The sequence below is a fragment of the Denticeps clupeoides genome, chromosome 16 (genome assembly GCF_900700375.1).
Source record: "Denticeps clupeoides chromosome 16, fDenClu1.1, whole genome shotgun sequence".
NCBI classification, from domain to species: Eukaryota; Metazoa; Chordata; class Actinopteri; order Clupeiformes; family Denticipitidae; genus Denticeps; species Denticeps clupeoides.
In genome coordinates, this window is record NC_041722.1 from 5,489,162 (window position 1) to 5,515,893 (window position 26,732).

Here is a 26,732-nt window from a genome sequence, read left to right on the forward strand (position 1 = left end):
CAATTTTTTATTTTTTTTTGCCTCAGCACCAGGAAATCGACCTTTCGCTGCGAGACAAAGCAACGGCTATGTGAACTGCATCCTGCCATTTCCCGTTGACGGCAGCACAGGAGGAGCGGGGCAGCAGGGATCTGCCTTTGTTCTCCTGCATCCAGCCCCGGGATGGGGCAGGAGCGGCGAGGAGGCGGAGCGTCAGCGACCAGCTCTAAACCCATTAACCACACAGAATGGCGGCTTCAGAAAAGCAGGGCACCTTTTGTGCAGTGGAATGTCGAGAGAGCCAAGGCCCTTCACTCTTCCCATTCTCCTTCACCGCTTGGATTTACTCCAAACACGCTGAATGCAGAGAACGGATGGAGCAAGAAAGAAACCAAGAAGGGGGGAAGGAAGGAACTGAAAAAAAGAAAAGAAAAGGAAAACGACTACTTAAGTTTCTGTACAAGAGACATTTGACCGATTGAAATTCCATCCAAAACCCTTGTGCATTGATCTCGGTTTCTTCCCGGCTTTAGTAAACAGCGCCTGCAAATCAAGTAATTAACACTTTAAAAAAGGCAACAGTGGTTGAGTATGATCAAGGTCATGCTGACTTTTAAATGAGCTCAACATATTTGGTTTAGTGCTCGCTGGCCATGAGAAATCTGGAGGCTCGATTCCATTCATCATGCCGCCATTACCTTAAACTCTTCTGATCCATTTTCTGTCTGGGAACCTTATGCACTTTTGAGGTAATGAACATGTGAAAGCAAAGCAAAATAAAAGGAAGCCCTGCTGAGAGATCCAACCCTCGCCCGGCTCCGCCTGGTGATAGATCATGTGACCAGGCTACCGGTGAAGGTGGGGTCTTCGATGACGATGAGAAGTAAACATGTTTTCTCAGTGATACACGTAGTGCAGAAAAGCAAAGAAAAGAAACAAACAGAATTTGACAACAGGACATGACAACAAGTTTAAGGGGAACGAGAGTCCATGGTGATGAGACAGACAGGTGCATGGGCAGCCAGCCGGAGCGACAGACACAGGGGGGCGACGGGTCACCCTCAGAGGTTGTAAAGAAGGTAGTTGACATAGCTACCTAGCAGGGCCATGAAACAGATGCAGATGGCAAACATGGAGCTGAAGCTGAGGCCCACGTCATCGCGGTAGATGGCCAGCGTGACCTCGCAGTGCCGCCCGCGGTAGCCCTCAGGGCATTGGCAGGTGAACTTGTTGGGGGACTGTGCCACGCATGTGCCCCGGTGGCACGGGCGACTGGCGCACATGGTGTAGATGCAGAACTTCCCTGTGGCGTTCGTCTTCACCATGTGACCCGGGGGACACCTGGAGGAGTGGCAGTGAGAGTCAGGGATTAGTCAAATCTGTACTTATAAAATGTGTTTTAGAAGCAAATAACACACAACCAATGGAACAGGGAGGAACAGTAGTGGTGATAAGAAGATGGGTATAGACTTTATTTGGTAAAAATGCAGACACACCACTGTGTTCGTCAGACAGACACTGACCAACGGACCCCACATGACCAGTTCTGATTTAGATGTGGGTCCATTTTCAGCACAGCAGTGACACTGATGTGTTATAAATCAGGATTTTAAACACATCATCGCTGCTGCTGGACCGCCAGCAGCCATCCTGTGGTCAGAAATTGATGAGCCACTGATGAAGGCACAGATGTACAGCCTGTCCATCAACAACGTGTACTGTTACTCCACTGAATTGTGATTAAAAAAACCCACGAAACTTAAATTTAGAGTTTCTTATTATTGTGATTATGCTCCGCTTGCGGCTATGCTGTTTTGCTGCAGGTAAAATATGACATGTGAATAAATAATACATCAGTAATAGTCTCTCACTGGCTTAACAGACAAGGAAGGAGATACTGTGATTTCTGAGTGAGGGATTGGTAGTCATATCCAATCCTACATAACACAAGAGATGACCATTCCCAGTGGACAATTTCATTTAACTCTTGGCAGCTAACTAAGAAACACAGCTTTGTGAAAGAGACCCAAGTTGGATTCTGCCGCTTCTTGGGATAAGCCGATTTTACATTGGCTTGCTGTTTGTTTTGCTTACAGATATCTGAATAGGATCTGGACCAGCCATTGGGTAGCTGGAGGAGAGAACCTGTGCCTGTGATCGTCTTTATTGCCGCTGTACCTGGCATGGTTGTCATAAAACCATTTGGTTGAAATGGTTGTAATAACATTTTAAGTATACCTTCTGCACCAAGCCAACTCTAGTGTTGACAATGAATAGCTGTGGACAATATTTATTGCCACAGCTGATGCAGCATATTTTATTTTCCATCCAAAAATTTACTGCAAAAACCTGGGCAATAAATATTGGGGATATTCGTGGAGAAGCCAGCATGTTAAAATGTTTCAGACATTTTAAAATGTACACCAACCAGTTTTAGGAGTTGCTGTATTGACAGACAGGCCGTTTGCAGCCAAAACTGATGAGATTTTAAACTGAAACGGGACAATTCTTGGCAGAATTCAAATAAAATTTGACGTGAACAGCTGGACTACTGTCAGCTTCATAACATGAATTATCCATCCCTATCTGACTGCGGATATGAGGTGCTTTTCCTAATAAGCTTTCAAGTGATTTCCGCTAACACATGAAAGCTAGACATCACCAAAAAATATTAGTCTTGTCACTATCAACAACACACCGGTTCATCCGAACACTACAATCATTTAATTTGCATTATTGACTTTGCCGGGCAAAAAGGACTTTCGGTCTCCATATACAGGTGTGAGTGTATGGACCCAACTACCTATTAAGGGGTAACTGAAAGTGAGTCAGTGAGCAGTGTGCATGGTTTTATAAGTTTGGACCAGCTTTTTCTATACAAATGGTGTCCAGGATTTATAGATATGACAATAAGCATTTGACCTGGTGCTAAACGCAGCATTACATGCTAAGCATAGTGCTCGTTCAGTAGCTTAAGGTCAAAATACAAAATACAATCGTTAATAACATTTGTGACTTTTGATGTATTGATGAGTGCAGCTTTATATAATCCAGAATGGATAAATGATGGTATGGGTGGTAGTAGCCTAGTGGGAAACACCAGTGAACCATGAGACCACAAAGTCACAGGCTGAAACCCAACTTACTCCCATTGTGTCCCTGAGCAAGAAACTTAACCCTGAGAGTCTCCAGGGGGAATGTCCCTGTAACTTCATAGTGTAAGTCGTTCTGGATAAGGGCGTCTGCTAAATGCCATAAATGTAAATCAAGTAGCATGTGTGAGAGCTGTCAATCATCATGCTCCTCCCATTTTAAACTCACATAAAAAAGATAATGAAAGATAGAATTTTAGCGACAGAAATAATTACACAACAGATAGTTAATTCCTCCTCTAACAACTACCAGGCATTTATTTCTAGTTTTACCCAATCAAGTATCTCTGGAGACTATGGCTGTCCATCAACATTTATCATCCAACCTGCCAGAACTGAAGACGATCTGCAAGGAGGAATGGCAGAGGATCCCCCAATCTAAGTGTGAAAAACTTGTTGCAGCTTTCCCAAAAGACTCATAGCTGTAAAAGATCAAAAAGGTGCTTCTACAAAATACTAAAGAAAGGCTCTGAATACTTAGGACCATTTCAGTTTTTCTTTGTTAACAAATTTGCAAAAAATGTCCAAAATTCTGTGTTTTTCTGTCAATATGGGGCGCTGTGTGCACATTAATGAGGAGACATATTAACTTCAATGATTTTAGTAAATGGCTGCAATATAACAAAGAGTGAATAATTTAAGGTGGTACTTTCCATACCCGCTGTATGTTTGCATGTCCTGATGATGCCTGGCTTTACACTAGCAAACAAGCCCCACACTTAGTGCCAGGTTGAAAATAGTGCCCAACATCAGTCCATTCAAAGAAGCACGACTGTCCCATACACTGCAGATCAGTTGGTAGATTAGTTCTGCTTCTTGTGTTGACGAAGGCATGCAACCGCGCTCATTATTTTTCCACATAGGCTACCAGCTAGAAGGGTTTTCTGGGTCACTGAGCCGTCTTGTTCTGCGCGCTTCTCACTTAGCCAGCAAAAACATGAGCAACAACAAAGTTTCAGCAAAGTTTTATTGATGTTGGGCCAATTAAAATCTCAAGCTACTGAAGGTATCTGAGCGCATCTAAGGCCATAGGTGTTTGTTTGTGGATGCCTTCATCCAGTTAAATGATGAAGGACTGTTGTTTTAATTGTCTGTTTGACTAGTTTCTTCTCCCAAAATGCAAGTGAGAATCAAATCAGGAACTTTTAACAAGACCTCTTGAGGGTGCCAGATCTATGAACTTTGAATTTTTGGAATGTTTACTTAAGTGAAATCATGCCGTTTTGTCAAAAAGAAATTCACAAACATGCTGTGTACAAATGTGGTACTCGAAAATGATCCCCGGGCAGCAATAATCACATGCTAATAGTTCAAATTTGTCTTTAGATCCTATACTGCCTATCTAGCCAGTAGAGTGTCATGAATGATACCACACCAAACTATGCTCATATCATGGATGGTCTTAATAAGGAGGTCCTTCTGTTGAACAGGTCCCCAAATATGTAGTACAGCATGTACCCTCAAAAGTGCTGAAACTCTTGGCCTGGTCTTACCTCAACCTCTGAAAGTATCCTGTGGTATCTGGCTCCGATGTCAGCAGAATTTGTCCTGTACATATTACAGGCTTGATTTTTCCAGAACACCCCTCTCATTAGAACATCCAAATCAATCCGAGTTGGAAACTAAGTTAACGCTTTTCCTGCATTATCCTGCTGAATGAAAGCAGTGCCATCAGGAATATTATTACTGCTGTCTTCACCATACAGTATCACTTTGGTAGGTTCTTACCACCATCACCAACACCTGTAACCTTTCAGTGGTGTTAATGTTGTGGTATAATCCCACATTTTTACAGAATAAGTCACTCCTAGTAGCACTTACTTCTAATAACTATTTAATCAGACTGTCCTACATATTAAATTATGAAAATTTTATGAATCTGACCACCCTGTTCTGGAAGATAACATTTTTAGAGCTTTAGCACTGTCAAAATGTGATTTTCTCTTTTTTTAGTAACAGATTATGGGTTTCATGTCATTTTTGATGAGACATGTAGAGCCAAAATTCCCATTCCACCCGGCCTGCAGCCAATCAGGAAGCAGTGAAACTAGTACACACAGAGCATGTCGAGTGTGTTTTTTACGCTCCTCATTCAATGAAGGCCATGCATCTGCCTTTATTCAATCCGCCTCTCCCACACACAGTGATTGACAGAAGCTGTCAGATAGTGTGCAGATCAGTAGGAAATACTGCAAAAGACCAATCAGCCTCCGGACTGAAGGCCTGCCCACACACTGTTACGGTTCTGCATGAGTTTGTATGTGTATGTATGTGTGTGAGATGATTACGGATGTATGTGGAGGGATTAGCGATTGGCATATTTGTTCTAGGTCCTATTCTATTTTCAGATTGAGTCTGAAGGGATTGTGTGTGTCTGGAGGCAGTACAGCAGCGCGCTTGTCTGAGATTGTGTCTGTGTGTGTGATGCCGTATGTTTGTGCGGTTGTGAGCTTTAGGGAACATGCACCATGGGAGTTGTGTGAATGTGCAAGTGTGTACCTGCACTCATGAACTCTCCACAGGTCCACGCAAGTGAATGGTGGGCTACATTGGTTTCTTCTACAGGAATCGGAGGAGCAGCCCACTGTCACGCCTTGGGAGCTCACCACGGACACGCCCTCTCTCAGCTGCCCATCCAGCGGCACGTAGCGTCCGTTCAGCCTCAGGTCCCGCACGCAACCTGCACAAGGAGCCACACACACACACACACTGTAGTTTCAGCCTTCCAAGTGCCAACCCACACTTCCTCTGTGCCACTGACACAGTCACACTGCAGATCCCAGAAGCACAACAGCTGCCCAAAGAGAGCTGCAGATGCTCCTCACACACACACACACACACACACACACTGCACAATCATACATTCTGCGTCCGGAAATGCAAATATTTTCATCCCGACGTGCGTGGGGCTTTTTAGGAAAAGTGCTTTTAAAGTCCATTTAATAAACACACACACAGACACACAGACAGAAAATGTGAGATTGTGCCGAGGCGATGCTGTCGAACTCAGTGCAGTGTTTGCTCTGGGGAGTGCCGCTCTGCATGTCTCTCTCTCTTCCCCTCTCTTTCAGGCATCGCACGTCATTCCCCTCCTGCCTTGTCTATCTGTTTCATGCCATCCCTCTCGAGGCCGAGCGTTCTCCCTATACTCTAAAGATGCCTTTAGGGAAATTATGCATTAATCGATGCTATTAATCTTTCATTATTGTCCAAACAATAGGCTGTAATCTTGTATGAGAGGGGAATTATGAAAAGAATTAAATGGAAGAAGCCCAGTTCTGCTCAGTGGGCTGGCTGCTGATTGGCCAGTACCTTGGAAACTCTTGTTGTGGGCAGAAGGGAAGGAGTTCCCGAGCATCACCAGCGAGGGGTCGATCACAATCTCCCGGCTCCTTCCCGGTGAACCCGTGACCTCCCTCAGACCTCCTCCGCCGTCCACGCGTAAGGTGAGCTCGTTGTCATGGCGATCCAGGTGGACCTCGTGCCACTCGCCGTTGTCGAGGCGATAGGAGGGCACGGTCAGGTTAAAGTCACCATCACCCAAGTTGTAAAAGACTGCTAGCAGGCCCTGAAAGATCTGTGGTGAGAAGCACAGGGAGAAACAAAAAGAGGATTTTTAAATCCACAGTTTAGAATACAACCTTTCAAGAACAATTTTGAGGTCACCATGGGTTACTGATCAAAATCCCTGATCAGGGAAAAATCTGTTCAAATAAATCAAAGTGCCGGCATTTTTTTTTTTTGTACATTTGTAAAACCTTTTTCATGTCATGAAGTTACGTTGTGATCAGAAAGTTGTGGCGTGTAAACAGTACAGCAATCTGACAATTTAGAAATGAAGTAATGGTCATCACATATTCCACAATACCCAGGTACCCATAAAAATCCACAGTCGCCCCTTCCAGTTTACAGCAGCCATATTACCAGCCCCTTGAGCAAAGACACTTGGTCCACTGCACCCTGCCACGACAACTTACGTTCTAGAGCCTTCCAGATCTGGCCTGGCCAGACAGAAAATTAATTAAAACCAAAACGTCTCAGCCCCAAAACAAACCGAGGGAAAGAAAAGCCTTCATGAAATGAGACGGGGGGGGGGGGGGAAGAGATGAGAGTATCGAATTCATACACCTGCATGAACGTATAATTACAGAGAGAGGGAAATGCAGAGCATTGGAGAGATGGAGATAATTGCAAAATAATGAACAACACAAACAGAGAGCAGAAGAAAGGAAGGGGGGAGACAAGGCAGGAGAGAGACGTGACGACTGATCCAGCCTGAGCTACAATATAATGGGCTGGAAATGCCTACAGAATTAAACGTCCCGACCACCTCCCCATCTCTTATCTGCAGTCTTCTCTCCTCTGTCTGCCCCTTTCAAACAGCTCCCTTCCCGCTCGGCCTAAAATTGTCTCCCGCCGTCCCTCATTCTCCCCTCACACCTTTACACTCTTGACGTCTCAGGTGTCTCTCTTTTCCCTTTTTCATTGACACGCAGAGAACGTTCACTGTTCACCAGCGCTCCCGAACAGTCCGTCCCCGGCTTCAAGAGTGAAGAAGAGCTCCCTTCTAGCATTCATTCGTTCCGTAATCTCCCCGCAGTAAGCGAACAGGCCAGGAACATGCTGACAGCCAAAACGCCATCTGCTCTCAGCCCAGGCTCCACACTATTACCCACAATCCCCTCAGACCGCCGCTCTCCATTAGGAGCCGGGAGAGGACTGTGCAGACGGAATGGGCTTCTCTCTTCAGATCTCGGAGCAAAGGAGCCCATTTTCGTCAAGCTTCTGAGAGCTAATAACTACCCTTACCCTGGAAAACACTTATTTAAGCTGCACTTCATATTCAGGGAAATGGATAAAGCAGAGAGTGTGTGTCTAACATGCGAGCCTTGTTGAGTGTGATTCCATGAAACCAGCATGTGCCTCATTTCCGGCACACAACATCCCTCTGTCATGCTCCCCTTGAGCAAATTTTTCCATTTTTCAGTTTTGCATTAGCGGTTGCTGTGATGTAAATAACAAAAAAAAAAAAAGGGAAAGCGTGTCCCTTTCTTTGAACCCGGTCACCACCGAAAATGTAACATCAGGCAAAATGTAACTTACGCAACATATCTCCAGACAGCATTTACAGTGAAAAAAACAATACGTAAGGACAGCCCAGAAGTGCCCTATCATAATACTCTGGATGTATTACCAAAGGGACCAAATGTACCCAACATTAGCTCCCTTCCCATATTATGTATTATGATGCTGATATGGCCATATGAACATTGTTCTTTAGTTTACATTTTACATTTTTACCATTTTACGGCATTTATCAGACGCCCTTATCCAGAGTGACTTACAATCAGTATTTACAGGGACAGTCCCCCCCCGGAGCAAATTAGGGTTAAGTTTCTTGCTCAGGGACACAATGGCGAGTGTGTTACCCACTAGGCTACTACCACCCTGATAGTTCATGTGCACGTTGCTACACAACATCATGGAAATGTTCCTCCTGCCCACCATAGTATAAAATAATGCTATTTACCATCCTTCTACAAGATCAGATGCTTTGGAGGACTGGAACGGAACAGAAAGATAATGTTTCTTATTGAAATAATCCCTGCAGAATATTCTTACTTTGCATAATGCAGTTGTGTAGTAAATTGAAGTCACACATTCAGCCATGTTCCATAGTGACAAGCCTGTCCCACTGCCTTATACAAGAAGGTTTCATTACATCCTCCTTTTAGCCTTTAGGCTGTTGACGGGCTTCTTAATGATCTAATAATCATATAGGTTAGTAGAGGGTATATATAGGCAAATGGAGAAGAGCACCAGCAGTCAAGCATTTTCACACCAATTAAGAGAGACGCCAAGCCCACTTTCCACAGGTCAAATGATCTCTTTCTGGGTGGTGAGAGCCCATCACGCCTGCCGCCTACCCCCTGTTTCCACATGATTCCCAGCAGCCCTTTCAATCCCACCCAGGCTCTACGAGCCTAATCTAATAGCATCGGGAGGAAGGAAGACCCTGACCACGGGGGCAGCTCAGGACTCAGTAATTACAGTTTGACTTAATGGAATCTCCCTGCCTCCGTCGCTCTCCCTCCATCATCCCCATCCTCCCTCGCTCGGTCTCCACGCTCGCTCCCCCATCGGTTCTGCGAGATCACCGCTTTGTAGTTGCGTTTATCGGCGGGCTCCACTCCTTCACAAGCGTAAACTCTTCCTCCGCCAAGGAGCCTCTGGGTGCTGTGTTGAGTGCAGAAACCGCAGCGTACCGTTACTGTAGCCCACTGCACCGCGATAACACACACAAAAAAAAAAATCTCAATTTATTCCACACACACAGCAGCTACACAGCCCCGCAACAATCCTTCACTTCTGTTTATACTGCTGCCCCGTGCGCCTTTATCGATCGGAGAAAGCACTTGTGTGTGTGCGTGAATGCACAAATTCTTCACACACACATGTATTCGAGGCCTAATCCCTCTAATTCGTCAAGTCAATCAATCACCGATTAAGCTCTTGGTCAACTAAGATTTTATCAGTCGTCAGCCCCATGGTGCTGGTTTTCCTGAAGAATGAGTAAACAGCCTTACACCACATGAGATGTCATTCCGCTCCCCAGTACATGATGTCTTCACTTAAATAACTGCTTTAATTATTAAAAAAAATACATTGATTATGGGCACAGCTGGTGCAGGATCCAGGTGTTGTGCCAGTCAGATTCATTAATCAGTAGAATAAACTAAATGTTTCTGAAAAATCTTTAGACCTCAGCAGGCTCCATACAAAGAAATAAATATGTTTTTTGTGCTATAAACAAAAGTAGAATATGAAGTAGATGAAGTAGAATATGAACCAAATTAATATATTTCAGGATTAAAGTGTCTTTTTTGTTGGTCTATTTGCGATGCCGGTAGTCCATATTAAGATCTGCCTTACGAAGATTTTTGGAAGAGCTTCCTTCTCTGTGAACCTTTTTAGTGATTGTAGCAGATTAGTGATTAAGAACATAATTCAATTGGTTGGTCCAAAGCACCTTCATCAGTTTCCTTTTCTATTAGCTGGTCCTGGAGGGATTTTTACTGGGGTGCATATTGACATTTCACTCCTTACTGTCTCTGGTGCTCAAAAAAAAATCAGAATCAGAACAGTTTTTAGGTGCTAATGGACAAAAAAAATCAGTACTAATCTGCATAAAAACAACAACAGTGGTCCGCTAAATGTTTATCTTTTTAACAATTTGAGTGTAAAAATTCTCACCCAGACTCTCACCCAGCTTTAGCAGAGAATGAACCTTGACTATTAAGACCACACAGTGTGCCAACTGATGGCTTAGGACTGGCACAAGATCGTCTGGTTGACCTCTGTCCACTACACTCACCCTGCTGAACCACGCTCCAGTCCAGGGCACGAAACCAGTGTAACAATATCTCAGCCGCTGTTGGCACGTCTCCATGACACTTTCAGACCATTTTAAAATTTACTCTTTACTGGCAGACAAGGAAAACAGACAATTTAACATATTAGAAAGAGACACTTTTTAACACTTTTTAAGAGAATATGAACACCATCTTCACAATCATGGTTGCTGAGCTAAAGTTGGTATGCATATTTGGCAAAAGGAAGTTTTACTTTCTGATGTGCTTTCCCTTTCATTAGGGAGGGTTGGAGGAGTCAGAAGAAAATGTTAAAAGTTAAGAGTGGACGGTGAGCCTTTTTTTGTGTGTGTGAGGACTAAATAAACAAAGTCTGTTCAATCAGATGGCAAGGCAATGCATGGTACAAAATGGACAGATTTTGACAGGTCAGGTCATTCCAAACCAAAGTGTAAAAGGCGACAAAGTCAGCTGAGCTCGGATTGCAACTAATTTGTAAATGTAACGGCATCATGTTTTTGATTAAGGACAGTTTGCACTGTGTGTGATGTGATGTGAATATAACGCCGGTTAATCTGAAGTCGCCCCCATCTTTACCTTCATGACTGCTTTGCATGCTATTGGCATCATCATACACAGCTTCATGAGACAATTATTAACGTGTGAACAAAAAGCAAGAACTCAACAAAGCAACTCTTTCAGGACTGTTGAAATACCAGAACAATTGTCTAGCTCTGTGTGAAATGGAGAAACTAAACTAAATATTAATAAAATATGTAATATGTAATATTTACAATGTTTTTGTTTGCCACATATTCTCACTTGTGTTGTTCCATCGTCTGGAGTCCTCAGAAAAAGAAGGACCCATCAATGAGTTGGTGTGTTGCATGTTGGGAATATTTTTTTCAAATATGGCAACCCATTACACATACCATGGGACTTCAACTTGGTGTATATTTGAAAGAAAAAAAATTAATTTTGAACAATTCCTTCCATTTTATCTTTCCAATGGTATTCTGCAGAGAAAACGGCCTATCAGACCTACCTATTTGTAATTTTGGTGTTTTATGTTATATCTGTAATTAGAGGCAATCTGTACAAATATTTGTATCAATGACCATGGGCTACTGAAGAACAACTTCCAAAAAGTTTCTGACTTTTGTTTAACAAGAAAATCCTTTCTTGCGGAAAGTCGTGTGTGTGTGTTATTGAGATGCCAGGTGAATCAGTCATGTGCAAATGAGCTTTCCTCATTACAGACTAACCTTACCTAGAGGTGATGCATTTAGTCTCCTACAAATGAGAAAACAATCGACTTCCAAAGCAGTGAAAATCAGTGATCAGTGGCAGGGCTGAGTGTATAAATTAGGGCGGTGCCTTCATTTGATCTGCTCTGATGTCTGGCCTGAACAGCTGCAGGGCGGAGAATGGGGCGATGTTTTGAGTTGGTATGAAACGGGGATATCTGGACTGCAATTATAATTTGCAGGACTGTTGACCTTTCCATTGCTGGTGAAACCACTGGCTGATCAGGCTATTTGGTAGAATGTGAACTGCTTCACTTTGTCTCTCTGACACAAGTCTGAAGTTCAGACATGACACTGTACAAGCTTTGTGAAAGCTCCGGCAAAACCTTTTCGCCTTGCTCACCGCGTCACTTCAAGAGGTGCTGAGCACACTGTTTATCCAGAGAAAGTGACACAATTGTCTATCATTTCGAATTTGGAGAAAAAAGGACATTTGGACTGCCAATGATGTCAAACTACCGCAAAGCACATGAAGAAAGGTGTGTTCTCACCTCCAGTCGAAGGTACTCGCTCTGTTCGTTGGACAGCAGGCTGAGCAGCGTGCTGCTGTGTTTGCGCGTTCTCACCAGCAGCTGCAGCTGGGTGCGCCGCGCCGGCAGAGGAGAGGCCAGCTGGTAATGGACATGGCTGCGCCCGTCAAACGAATATTCAGGAATCTCTGTACCAAACAACAGACAAGGCAAGGCTCAGACGCAGATTAGTTAAAAGGGGCAGATAAAACTCAATAAATGAGGTGGGAAGCTCTTTCCTGGGGCGTTTTATTTTGCCACGGTTTTGATCATTTGTACCCTTAGAGAAAAGTTCTGTTGAGGATCAATACAAAGTTAATGGAACATAGGGTATGAGTCTGAATAGCTGATTATCCAACTGGGAGATTTTGAAGGGATGTATTAAACAGTAGTCAAGTTTCCATTAACCTTCAGCAGCACAAACTGAAACTGTGATTAGAATATATGGAAACTTGTCAAGTGTCTGATTTTTTTTAAGCCTGTGTCATCTTCTATTAACAATAATGATGGTTTGTGTATATTCTGCAATAGAAATCTCAAAATCTCAAGAGATTCTTGGAATCATCATTTAAATTTTTTATCAGTTTTATCAGTTTTATTTCACAATAATCTGTAATATAGAAGCATGATAGTGTCTTTACAATCAGACTCATCTCCAAAGTAAAAAATGTATGGCTTTTAAATGAAAATTATGGCTTTTATCAGCTCTTATCCTTTAAATCAGTAGTTACAGGGACAGTCCCCCTGGAGACACTCTGGTTTAAGTGTCTTGCTCAAGGACACAATGGTAGTAAGTGGGATTTGAACATGTGAATTTGTGGTCTTCTGGTTTATAGGCGAGTGTATAAACCACTTGGCTCCTACCACCCATTGTAATATTATGCGGACTATAGTATTGTTATTTGGGGTGGTGGGGCGTCCAACATATTCACATCTCTCTCTTCCACCATCATCAAAATGACTAAACTCCACTAGAGACATTTTCTGCCTGTCACCCGTCTGTTCATCAGATCTTGCCAAAGTGAAGCTGAAGAACAAGATCCTCTGAGGCGCTGACTAGCATTCAGTCAGCGGAACTCACGGTAACTCGGTGAGTGTTTTGGGCAGGAACAGCTGACAGAGAGCCCAGCTTCCTGCTATCAAATCAGAGGCATTAATACCTACGCTCACCGCCTCTCGATTTCCCCGCCGAATCTTCCCACACCAATCTTCCCCCACCTAATTCCATATCCATTTCTTCATTTAAACACTCATTCATTTTTTCTCATTAAACCGACACTCTTTAATTTCCTTTGACAATTTCTCCTCCATCACTCTCACAAGCTCATTTGCGCCGAATCCCATCAACATTCGACCGGCATTCATTCACTTGCTCGGTCGTGCAGGAACCCTGCAGCCTCGTCTTGATCCGCAAGGCAGCCATGCTCCGCACTCGGAAAATGTCTAGATTTGCATTATTTTGATTTGTCTGCCCCCTTTTACATCCTGTTTAATTATAAGTGCTTGCAAATGTAAAAAATAGATATGCTGAACTTTTTTGTTGTATGTCTGTTTATTGTATGTTTCATACATCACTGCATCATTGAAGAACTACATAAAATGACCTTGGGTTTGAAGGAGGCTTGAAAATAAAATGTTAATATTATTCTTATTTGCTTACTGTTTGTGTGTCAATATTTATTACACTGTATTGACTGGCACTGCTCTACTGTATTACAGTGTTGCCTGTTATTAATATTGGCAAAAAAATGAAATTTTTGTGTAAGGGACGGACGTACCTTGCTCACACTGATGGCCAGCGTAGCCGGGAATGCACTGGCAGCTGAAGGAGCCCCATTCTCCATGACAGCGCCCCCTGGGGCCGCAGGAGGGATAGCCCATGTTTACACAGCTACTGTCCGTCATCAGGCACCCTGGGGTGCTTCTGGACGAGTCTGCGGGGGAGCCTAAGTCGTAGTACTGGATCGTTGGAGAGGGAGAAAGAGAGAAACCGTCCACCCACAGTAAATAACAATAATCAAGAACATGAGCCCTGAAGAGCTTCCACAGCACCTTTAAAATCCAATCCAATAAACAAAGCCTCTCACACTGACGGAGGGCACCCTTTACCCCGCGTTAAATTGCTGAGTCATTTGACGGGACCATAGCTCCATTTTCAGCTATGGGGCATGCTGGTGCATGTTGAAAGGGTTCCTCTCGTCTGCTCTCGCGGTGAGATATCACATAATGAATTCTGGATTTGGTGTGGAGAGTTCCTTTTCAGTTGGCGGCAGCACTTCTCGCGTGAGTTCACCTTTCGCTCAGACTCCATGACGCCATGTCCATGTAAATAAGGCAGCTTCCACAGAGCAGGGCCCGGACAATCGATGACCGCACAAAGGGGCGGGCCAAGAGCGGTTGGGCTCAAAGGCGGAGGAAGACCTTGAGGTCTTGTGTCTCCCCTCGGTGCAAGGCGCGATACGTCCCCTCTCCTCTTTCATCTGCATTTTTGTCCTCGTTAAATGACCACTATTCATCCGGTCCTTAGCAGGAAATTGTTTGCGACTGGGACTATGCCACTGATCCATCGATCCCCCGCCCCACGAGCTCGGCCTGGAAGGAAGGGCAATCTGCAGCCAACAGGTGCTCCTTCTTTCCCTGCTTTGCAGGGTGAGAGTTATATGGAGGCGTCTGGTGTTCTTGCTTATATTTACGCTAGTCGATAGCACTCTTATTGACTTTCACCCTCCAGCGGTTGCCATTTTCGCAGCCACATGGATAAAGAGAGATAAACTGGAGGGGAAGATAAAGAGGACGGAAGAGATAGAGGGGGAGGGTAATAAGAAGGAAAAGGTTCCCCCTGTCTCTCCACATTCCTTCAATCCCAGCATCTGATGGAATATTCTGCAGCTGGTAATTTAAATGAAAACCTCACAACCACAAACCAAAAAAAAAAAATGTAGGGGGGTTTTATGAAGGATCTATGTAAAACATAGAATGTGGGGAGTGTTCACTAGTTTGCCAAATTAAAAGTCTATAAAATAATAACAGAGAGGACAATGTCTGCTGATGAAGGGCCGTTATGAGCCAAGAAAACAGATGAAAGCAATGGGGGAAGGACATTGAGATACTGATAGATGGTTTAAAGGTTTAAATTGTTCAGAATTAGGAAATAGGTTGCGTGAGGCCCCTGCCCTTTAAAAGTGTATTCATAAAAACATCCCCTGTCCAGCGGTTATAATCTTTTGAATATAAATTCCATTTACATTTGCAGAATATAAAAAATAGACACACCAACAAAAAGATCTGGGTGGGTAGATGATTCCTCTTCTCCAGATCACTTATCTGTTCATTTCTGCACATCCAGAAGATATACCCCATGTAACAATCACCATGTAACATACCCCATGTGCTACAATTAAAATGACTTGAGGGGTGGTGACTGGCCTTGCCCCTTAACAAGTCCGAAACAGCAACATTAGCATGGCACGGTGCCTTTTTTCACCAGCAGAAAATGTTCCAGCATCAGCCGGGCCTAATGCCCCATGTCCAGCCATCTCCGATGACTGTCTGGATTGAAGTTCTGCTGCGGCAGCACCGCCCCTCCCATACGCCCAAGCGAATGGCGCGTGACGCCGCAGTGAAATACAAATGCAGTTAATGGGAACGCCGACGTCGGCCGAGCCTCCTCAGAGAGTGCGGAAGTGCGCCGTGTGTCTTATGCCCTGCTACTCTGCAGTGTTCTACCACTCAGTTAACAGTGAAAGTGTGAAATTGATCCTGTCTTCTTCATCCCTATTTCCTGCTTAGATGGAGTGAGGCAGGGCCGCTCCTCTCTCTGGGATGTGCTGCTTGGTGACTTAAAAGTGTAAGTGAGCATGTACAAGCGGTTTCTGTGCCTATTCCCAACTTATTGTATTCAAAAAGGGAATTTGTCTACATGCTGACATTAAAATGTTCCAAATTCTAGTTTTTCCCCCCATCCGAGGACTTTCCTGTATGGTGCTAAAAACTGTCATAGACTTAAATGAAGAATTTGAAAAATTATCTGCCCATATAGTGAGAAATTTTAATTTTAATTCGATTTTCTGGTTTGTTAAGGTTTCCTTACATGGTATTCCATAATTCATAATTAGTTGATAAGTTGTTGAAAATTGTGCCTGTGACTGGATGATGCTGTGTTGACTAGGCCTACACTCCCAGTGCCATCCTGGCTGAAGGGAAAATGCTATTAAAATACAGCCCAGAGCGTGCATCACATAAGCACAAATCTGACTTTGGCACTTGTGGTGCAAATGAAAACAGAAATCCAGAAATCGATAGCACTGAACGACAACTAAACGTTTTATGGAACCCATTTTTAACACCCTGACACAAGATGCACTAGTTGTCCGAGTGCCATCTTTGTCTGGTAAATAATTCTTCAGTGAACTGGCAACACTATTCTCCTCCAATAAAAGAAAAGTGTTCCCTGAAAAGGAGATTTGAATTCATCTGCTGCAGAAGCATATTCTCTTGTTACGTATCGATTGTGTTGTACGCAGCCTTGTTCTGGATCTTGGAGGAGCGGACACGGGAGACCTTGGAAGTGAAAGCGGTGATACTGCACCTTGCTGTCGACCACAAGGTTGCGGATGCAGCCGGTGAAGTGCTTGTGCTGCAGCTGGGGATAGACGTACGGCAGGTTTTCGTTGACACCACCCAACTGCAACACCTGCGTCACGTTCAGATGCCTGTAACAACCAACAGCAGCCATCAGTCAGCAGTGCTATTCACACACACACACACACACACTCACATGCGCTCTCGCACCAGTGTGTTCATTTATTCTGATTACTGTCGAATTATATCACTTCCTTTTTTCTTTTTCCCGTCCACTGATGCTAGAGCTTTTCATATGTTGCACTGATTGCTGACTTTTAGCCAGAACCGGGATCAATATGAAAGTCTGCAAACAAATTAAAGTCTATTAATAATTGCTAATAATTCACTGAGCTTGTCAGATCTATGCAAGCAAAATAACAAATAAATGAGTGCAAAGACATCCAGTCGATTGCGAGATTGATCCGCAGTGACACTCAGAGATACATGAGAAGCGGGGGTGAGAGTGAGGCACGCCATATTAATCGCAGAGCTCATAAATTATCTAACGAATCAATTAAACTGCAAGCAACCAACGAGCAGGGGAGGAGCCTGAGAGGCGGAGAGACGAAAGATACCTGTCCAGGTTGGGCGTGATGCCGGTGACCTCACAGGAAGTGCGGTCCTCGGTGGTCAACCAGTTGCTCACCCCCTCCATTTCCATGATGGCGGCAGTGGCGCAGCGGTCCAGGGTGAAGCGGACCTCCTGGAAGGGAGGGATAAAGGTGACGCTCAGGGCAGCAGGGGTGTGGATGTGTTACTGACAGTCAGAACTCCTCTCAACCTCCGTAACAACCGTCAGGATCTGGAAACCGTAATTCACAACCTCCTGCGCACTCTTTAACCTCACACCAGCTCAGCGTGTCAAAGGGGGCGGGGTCACGTGTCAGCATGAGCACTGGGGAACCACTTTGGGCCAGAGGCTGAGACGCCAGGGGAATGGCCACAACTGCCCTGGCACGGGCCTGGCTGCCCACGGACGCCCACCTTACTGTTGCTCCGCACGTCCAGCCTGTGCCACCTTCTGTTCGCCACATTCACATTGCCTGGCAACTGCAGGACCAGGGTGCCAGAGCCGTGGTTTATCTTCAGGGTGGGAGTGCCATCGATGAGCTCTGGGGGGAAGAAAAGGAGAGAGAGAGAGAGAGAGATGAACAGAGTGTCTCAGGACAGCGTGAGCGAGATTTACGCGTTTGATTAGATGGAAAATGTATTTTTTGGGGGTGGTTGTGGGTGACCAAGAGTGCCTGACACAAACCCGACAATGGGGACATCAGCTTGAATCGGCATGCAAAGTTTCACAAACTTTTTTTTTTTATTGAAAGCAAAGAGCAACACGGAGCTGCACCGGTTACACTGCGCCTATCTCCCTCATCAACATGTTCCAAAAAGGGCTGCTGTTTCTGACTTAGTCAATTGGCAAATTAAAAATTAATGAAGCATGATCCCTCAGGCTCAATACTGTCTGTCAGTCTCTGGGAGTGAAGTCATTCATATCACCCACTGATCCTGACTTTATCCCAGACACATGCATACAGACACAAACACACACTCCTTCGTTCACCAGCATTCTGCCCGGACGAAAGCAGAGGTGAGTCTGAAAGCCCATCCCGGTGCTGCCCCGTTGCCCTCTTACTCTAATGGCTTCACTTTGTGGGCCGGCCGCTGCTCTTCCCCTACCTCCGGCCTGGCGTTTCCCTCCATCATCCTGTCATCGCTTAATTCCTTTCTCGGTGGAGGTCTATTGGCCCCTTCGCATTGCTCTTCTTCACCTCCTGCTTCTCTGGCTTCTAAAATCCCACTTGATTTCGTTCTGTCGTGCTATTGCTCCTCTCCTCCCGGAGTGATGGGTGGGGAGTAAAATCTGGGCACCCCAGCGGACCTTTTCAGTGTAAAATACTCAAGAGATCCTCTGGCCTCCACACCTCACCTGACAGCCTTCTTGCACTTCCTTGGCATGACATTTTAGGGAAAATGGGAACGGTGGCGACAAGTAAAAAAGACACGTTACTAAAACAGCCAACTGAGGTCAGACTACAGTTCCGGTAGTGTCTGTGTGTGTGGTGTGAGTGTGTGTGTGTGTGTGTGGGTGGGTGGGTGGGTGTGTACTACTACAAGCTTTTGCTCTTAACCATCGTCTGCTGCGGGCAGATGCAAGTTCCTCACTTCATCCCTAATTCATAACAATCAGACTTTAACGTAGTTGACAATTAATCTCTCTGGGATGGTAGTGGGTGGCGCCCTCCACCGCTCGTGCCACCAATGTTCCACCCTACAAGCATATGGACGGAAACAGCATGATGATTCACAATTTGTTATATCCAGATCTGATGTACACAGCATGTGTGAGTATTTTTTTTAAAAAAAAAAAGGGTGATCAGAAATTTGCACGCTTTCGCAGGAAATGGGGTGAAATGTTGGAAGTTAAAAGCGATATTTGAGACCTGCTGTGGCGCTGAGAGAGTCTGGGAGGTTCCACTGTGAAACAGGCTTCAGCAAATTGACCGTAATGCGTGTGTCACCCTCGGGGTGTAACAGAATCTCCCTCTTTCCTTTCATCTTAAAGACTCCAGATGCGCTAGCTCTCTCTCTCTCTCTGAGTGTGTGTCTCACACACTTTTTTTCCCCACATAGACGTTTTTTAATGATAATGCATCTCAGAATTGAAGCTAATCTGCACGATACACAAACAGTAGAAAGAGGCAGTATGCCATGGAACTCATCCAGAGAAAAGTCCCTCTCCAGCATGGTCCTATATTAAGTTTCTATTTTTATCGTAAAGTCAGCTTTGTGTTGCCAAAATGCAATCGGTATCGGTATGTTTCTCTCTGCATGGCTAGAGCCACGAGCCAGGGCCAGGCTCTTGTGTGTTGCATGTAAAGCAGTGTATTGATTTGAACTGAACTGAATTGATGGACGTGGACATGGATATATGGAATGTTTTGATCTAGCATGGGACTAAATAAATCATTTAAAAAAAATATGCCTTCTTAATCAATCCCAAGGTGAGCTCTATTGATGAAGTGCAACCGGTATCATTAGATTAGCCTCTGATTGGCTGGAGCCCCAGGCTGGTCTGGCAGAGGGGCATCCCACCACTCTGAGAGGCTGTCTGAGTCTGATTTACCTACACTGGACATCAGCTATCAGCCAAATGCCATTTGTCCCTCTAATTTGAGTACCGACCGCACGCGGCCACCATGTTCAGCCCTGACAGAGCGCAACCTTGAAAGGGGAAGAGTTTACACAGGAGCGTCTTGAATGGTATAAAGGTGTTGATGGAATTGCCTCAGTCCTTTTCATCCAATGAGATCAAACAGACCTGGCAGGTCAGTAAACGAAACCCGGTCCATTGTGAGAGAATTTATACATGAACCCAAGCTGGAGAAGACACCCTGCATACAGCCCATATTTGGATAGCAATACATACACTGTAAATATTGAATCTTCTGGCAGGTCACTCGGGTGCAATCAGGTTAGGGGAAATATGAGCATCGTGTCATTAGGGATGGCAAACTGTATTAAAACACACTCCGGCATTCTATTAGCCTACAGCCGGCCTGATGATTCATCTTATTTAACCCCTCGACCCCTTTATAACACACATGAGCGCTGACAAAGCTCTTAAGAGCTAAACGACCGGAGCACACTGGTACACCGACACAATGTCATCAGCACTTCATCCCAAAATATCTGGAGGGTATAAGGGCGTATTTAGGGCTGTAGCCCTCTTCTTCAGTTTTATGCCGTATTAATGACCCTGAGAAACATTTACATTTACATTTACAGCATTTATCAGACGCCCTTATCCAGAGCGACTTACAATCAGTAGTTACAGGGACAGTCTCCCTGGAGCAACTTATGGTTAAGTGTCTTGCTCAGGGACACAATGGTAGTAAGTGGGATTCGAACCCGGGTCTTCTGGTTCATAGGCGAGTGTGTTACCCACTAGTCTACTACCACCCAAGTGGTAGAGAAACATGGACAAGTGGAGAAAAATTAAGAAAGATAATGTTTTTAAAGTTCTAAAATAAGCATTGGGCTTGTTCTCTAGTGTAAAGTCAAAAGTGCCTTCAGGGTTCACATTGATAAACAGATAAGAAAGAATTGTTGATTTCACCTAGTGAGCATGCCTCTGGACTTTACATACTTAAATAAGAACTGGGTTCCTCAATGCATTTTCTCCCACCACACCAAATTCAAAAATGCCCAATCTGGCAACACCGACTATTCTCTACTCCTCTGGTTACCTACAGTGTCTGTTCATGGCACCATCAGCAAAATGACATGATGTTATAATTATATTGGGACATCTGTTACCAAAACCAACATAGAGCTAGACTTTTCAGCCCTCTTATTAAGGATATCTGATTGCTGAAATTCTTGAACACATCTAATTCTTAGATAATGCACCAAGTGTGAAGCTGGATTCTATTTTATTTTAATGTATTCTCAGTTGAGTTTTCTATATTTCCACTTTTTGATCTTTTCATACTCGACAATGTCCTCCACTGAGGATATGAGTCTGGCCCCTCCAACCTCGCCATTCTTCGTACTGCTCTTCAGCCAGGAGAGCTTTTCTTTCTGGGCTGCATGAGCATAATGTATAGCCTCATTAAAACATAATACACGCAGACATGGCCAATTTTACCCCCCCCGACACAATTCATTCTTTGTGATTCATCCTCTGACGCTGAAGTCATGTCGGACAGCAGGCTGTTCAGCTCTCTAATCAAATTTCTACCCCCACACTTCTCTATAACAGCACTGGCCTCTCAGCTCATCCTACACATCATCATCCTGTTCTCTTAGCTCTGTCACTCTCACTGTTTCTCTCCCTTTGTCTTGCTGTCACACTCCTGGACACACCGTTCTGTTCAACGACTATAAGAAAAACGTCATGTGATAATTTGCGTATCATGTGTACAGAGCATTACAGAATTTGAAATGAATTGGCCAGAATTGAATTAGGGCTACCTTCTGTCTATGGAGGGAGAGATGAACTGATGTGAATTGAACTAATGGATGAGAACTGTCAAGCTCCTGCCATAACCCTGACCTGGATTCATAGATTCTGGTTACTAAACTGAACTAAATTAGAATTTTTACAGCGCTACACTGATCTGAACTGATTTAGCCACTTTCTTTAACTCCAATGGTGAAAGGAATAAATCAGATTCAGGTTAATGTCTACAAACTGAATCTTGACTGATTTAATGACCATGCTGGTTTGAACAAATGTGTTTATTTTTTTTTACACTTGATTCATTTCAGCCCTGAATTCTGATCGATTTGACAGCATTTGTTGTGAACTGATACTACACTGGGAGGTCACTTCAGTTTGCTTCGCCAGTGAAAACAAACTCTCCTGATCCACTTAGATCCACCGCATCTAGCTTTGCCTCAAAACATTAAGGGTGGAAAATGAATGTGGTATTTCCTATGAATATTTTAAGGTGGTAAAAGTTTGAAATTATTTATTGTGTTTTAACATGGGTGTGTAAATTTTTATATCCACTGTTCAGTACTGCACAAAAGTTTCAGGCAGTAGTTTTTTCAATATATTTTTTCCTCAACAGTAACTATGCAGGAACGGATATATGTGGAAAACCCCTAAGACAAGAATCATCTTTCAAAATTAAAACAAATAAAAAATGTGTATTTAAGCTTCTATCACAATTACATTTTTGGTCTAGCCTACAAATATCAAACAAAACCACTTTTTCTGAATATGTAATGTATGTAATTGTGTGTATGTATGTATGTTGTGGTTGAAGAGGCCGGCCAACCTGACAGTACCAGCATGCTTTGCGTGCACTATGAATGCTAGACTGAGAGGGAAAGATGTCTGTTACAAGGAGGAACACAGTTTAGTGTAAGTGGGCCATAAGGATCCGTCTCTGTTGTGCGGTGGCAGAGAACAAGAGCCGCCACGTTCTTGTTTATCCCCTAAGAAAAGGTGGGTGTGGTTCTGCTGACTCTGCCTACCAGAGTTTTGACCATTTCTTTATGCAAAAGTGTTTGTGCAAATCTTGTCACTTGAAGTGTAGTATATTTCATTGAATCAAGTCGAATCAAATGGAATTGTCTTGCTCAGGGACACAATGGTAGTAAGTGGGATTTGAACCCGGGTCTTCTGGTTCATAGGCAAGTGTGTTACACACTAGGCTACTACCACCTTTCAAGTCTTTTCAATGCAGCGCTTAATCTGGTTAGGTTTACACAAAGTTTATACAATTATAAAAGTTTATACAATTATAAAATTTTACAGAACTACATTACAACAAAATTAACTGAATGAAATGGTAGCCTGCGAGATGCTTGGGGCCCTGATGTAGATTGATTGATTTTGAGGCTGCGCAGATTAATTTGAACCAAACTGAACAGATTTCAGTGCCATTCCTGGAGTAATCTGAGTGCCATCTGTGCGTGACTGTCCCATCCTGACACCGAGCTGCTGACCCACGGGGAGAGACCCCCCCCCCGCCCTCTGAAGCAAACACACCGCGTGGCCGCGGCTCCCTCATCTCTTCCCTTCTTCATCTGCCAGTAAGCCTCCTGCGTATCCCTGATCGCTCGCTCATCGCCCGCTCCTCAAACAAACACGGGGAAAACAAACGTGAGCGTGCGCACAAAGGCGAGCCCATCAAAGTACAAACATGCGCCATGTTCATACAAACTCCCCAGCTGGGAGAGGAGCCGCGGAGCATGCACAACAGCCTCGACAGCTTCATTAACGCCCTAAATACGCACAGGCCGCCATAATTACCTTCCCAAACGAATGACAAACAGCCATTTAATCCCATAATGAGTGCTCTCATTAACCCTTGAGCGCCCATTTCCGTCCTGATGGTTCACCACCCCCCTTCCCCGATCGGGGCGGGCCGGGTGGCGCAGCAGTAAAGGTCACGCTCGGCCGTGCCACCCCCACATGCAATTTTGGCAGCGGCGCTCAGCTGGCACAACAAATCTCCCCCGAGCCAATATCCCACTGTCTTTAACTTTTGTATTAAAAAGTGCTAAATCCTTTGGAAGAGATGGAGGAGTCGCACACATGATCGTAGAGTCAATTTCTGCGTGTTCAGACAGACTCATAACGGTTTATGTTCCAGACCTTCAATATTACATTTACAGCATTTATCAGACGCCCTTATCCAGAGCGACTTACAATCAGTATTACAGGGACAGTCCCCCCTTGGAGCAACTTAGGGTTAAGTGTCTTGCTCAGGGACACAATGGTAGTAAGTGGGATTTGAACCCGGGTCTTCTGGTTCATAGGCAAGTGTGTTACACACTAGGCTACTACCACCTTTCAAGTCTTTTCAATGCAGCGCTTAATCTGGTTAGGTTTACACAAAGTTTATACAATTATAAAACATGTCAAATAAAACTTTGCATGTAACAGTTCAAACGTGTTGGTTGCGTAATACTGCGGTGCATGAGTTGAATGGACTCCAGTGCCAAGCCTGTTGTCTCACTTTGGTTCATGCTGCACATGGCCGCGCAGTCTGGAAGTTCTCGTCTTCTTTGCATTCGTTCTAGGCCGTGAACCCCCTTCTCATGCCCCCCCTAGCCTCTCTGGAGGCCTTGCTAGCTTTTTTTTCACTCGTATCGACTCATCCCTGGCATGTTTTTAGGAAGCTGACGTGATGTTTGCACCAGAGGACTGCAGGAAAAGAAGCTCAGTTTGTGCTTCTCCCGCTGTTTTTTTCTTCAAAGGGTTATGTGGAGGTGATTTTACCTATGGCCATGAAATCCTCCGGGTCCCACGGTTGAAGCTGGGCGATTGGCCCACTGTACAGCAGTAAGCCATCTGTGACCTCGGTGATGAATTCCAGGGAGAGGTGGCTCTCAAAACACGGCCTTATGGGGGGAAACCAGGCGTAGCCATTGCCATGGAAACTGTGTTTTGTCTGCTGGCATTCAGGCCCCTCGAACTGCGCCGGGCACTGGCACCTGGGTCAAACACAATCACACAATTACAGAGGCAATGCACGAGACAGCGTGACCACACACACTCATTTGGTTTAACATGTTAATAAATAAGCAGTACGTCTTTTAAGCATGCGGAAAAAAAATACGACTAAACATGCAACACGTTAAAATAACTTAAAACAATTAGCGCAAAGTTATTTGACTTATGAAACAAAATTCACCCTAGCTAGAAAATCAAAATAAAGACAGAGAAGAAAATATTCTGATGATGCATCTTTTGTACATTATTTTCAGACACGCAGCTGGCAACGCACTCAACAGAGAAATGCATTTACGGAGTGTGGAAATCAGGGGCAACCGGATGAAAATATGTCACCTGGTTCACAGCATTTTAGGTACATTATCTGAATCAGGATAGGAATTTTACAGTAGCGCCCAAATGAATTATTGAGAGACCAAAAAAAATCAGTATTTTTATATTTTATCAATTGTCAGAATCTGCATGGTGCTTTATGACTAGGTCATCTCCCCAGTCACTCCCCTTCTGAAGCTTTTTACCATCCTCGTCTCTATCCAATTCTTAAGAATGATTTGAAATTAATCATAATTAATCACAAATAATTAATTGCAAAATGTGTTGTTTGTTCATTTTTAATTGATTGACAGCCCTAGTAATAACATAATCCTCAACATACTAGCAGATGCATTTTTGCAACTGGGTTTTTCCTTCATAACGGAAATTGACTGAAATGTCATGTGTTCTTATCTTAGTGACTGTATTTGGTTTTCAAGATTGAAGTACAAGAGCACACACACACAAACACAAAGATTACATACATTACATCCACACAGTTATCTGCTCTGCACACATGCATACAAGCATCTGAAGGCGCATTTAATGCATACACACTATACTACTCACTCCCACATACTCACAGATTAGATGTGGATGCCTGGGTGCCATAACAACCCACAACACACACTCACACACCTACATAATCATAGATTACATACATTCGCAAAGAACAAATCAACATATGAAAGTGAGCAGCTTCAACACACACACTAACGGCAACGTGGGCCTTCGGCAACCCATCCACCGACCACGCGGTGATTATTTATCCACTTGTTACCCAAAGCCCGTGTGACCACCTGCACTCCCCTCTCCACCAGCAGCATCAATCACAGTCTGCAGAGGCGCGAGTGCTCTGCTCTCTTCCCTGCACCCCCTCCTCCACCTCTGCATCCCTAAATCTAATCACAGCTTCTGAAGCAGGCGTGGGCTCGGTCTGTTGTCTTTTGTGCTCTCTCTCTCTCTCTCTCTCTCTCTCTCTTTATTTTGGTTTGCTCCGCGAGAGGAAAAGTCTGTCGGAAAATGACAGTCGCTCAAGGAGTCTGACGGACGTGTAAATGAAAGGGGACGGCGGCGGAACGGGTGACACAATAAAGGCGCCCTTCTCCCTCTAATAGCCGCAAGCGCTAATCAAACGCTCGCCGCTGTTTACAAACGAAAGCGGCGGGCCAGGAGACAGGCGGGACAAGGACACAGATGGATTGTTTAGGACACTAATCCACAGGGAAGGGGTGAGAGAAGCCAAAAAACATGCCACTGCAGCCAAAATGCACCTGAAAGTTGTTCTGTCAAAATTGGTCCAAAGTTGGAGTCAGGCTCAACATACCAAAATATCACCAAAACGTCCCGAGTGACCCTTTGAGAACATCATAAGCAGCAAGCCCAATGGGAAGTCATTCCTTTTCTATTGTTTCTAAATTTGTTTGACCCTGACCTTGTGACTTATTCCCCCATTAATTTTTTTTGCAAATCAGAGCTTTAGTTTCAAAGTGTAACAAACATATGGG

The 26,732-nt window shown here is 44.3% G+C and overlaps 1 protein-coding gene across 1 annotated transcript in view; it reads right to left on the minus strand.

The window, feature by feature from the left end:
• Positions 1-26,732, minus strand: part of LOC114765815 (neural-cadherin) — a 150,864-nt gene that overhangs the window by 13,227 nt on the left and 110,905 nt on the right. Inside the window, exons 23-31 of the mRNA XM_028956279.1 lie at positions 24,679-24,893; positions 17,925-18,052; positions 17,516-17,643; positions 16,906-17,029; positions 14,096-14,276; positions 12,300-12,466; positions 6,444-6,708; positions 5,631-5,811; positions 1,076-1,320 (exon numbers count right to left, since the gene is read on the minus strand). Coding sequence (XP_028812112.1) covers positions 1,076-1,320; positions 5,631-5,811; positions 6,444-6,708; positions 12,300-12,466; positions 14,096-14,276; positions 16,906-17,029; positions 17,516-17,643; positions 17,925-18,052; positions 24,679-24,893 — 1,634 coding nt within the window. The remainder of the gene's footprint in view (positions 1-1,075; positions 1,321-5,630; positions 5,812-6,443; positions 6,709-12,299; positions 12,467-14,095; positions 14,277-16,905; positions 17,030-17,515; positions 17,644-17,924; positions 18,053-24,678; positions 24,894-26,732) is intronic.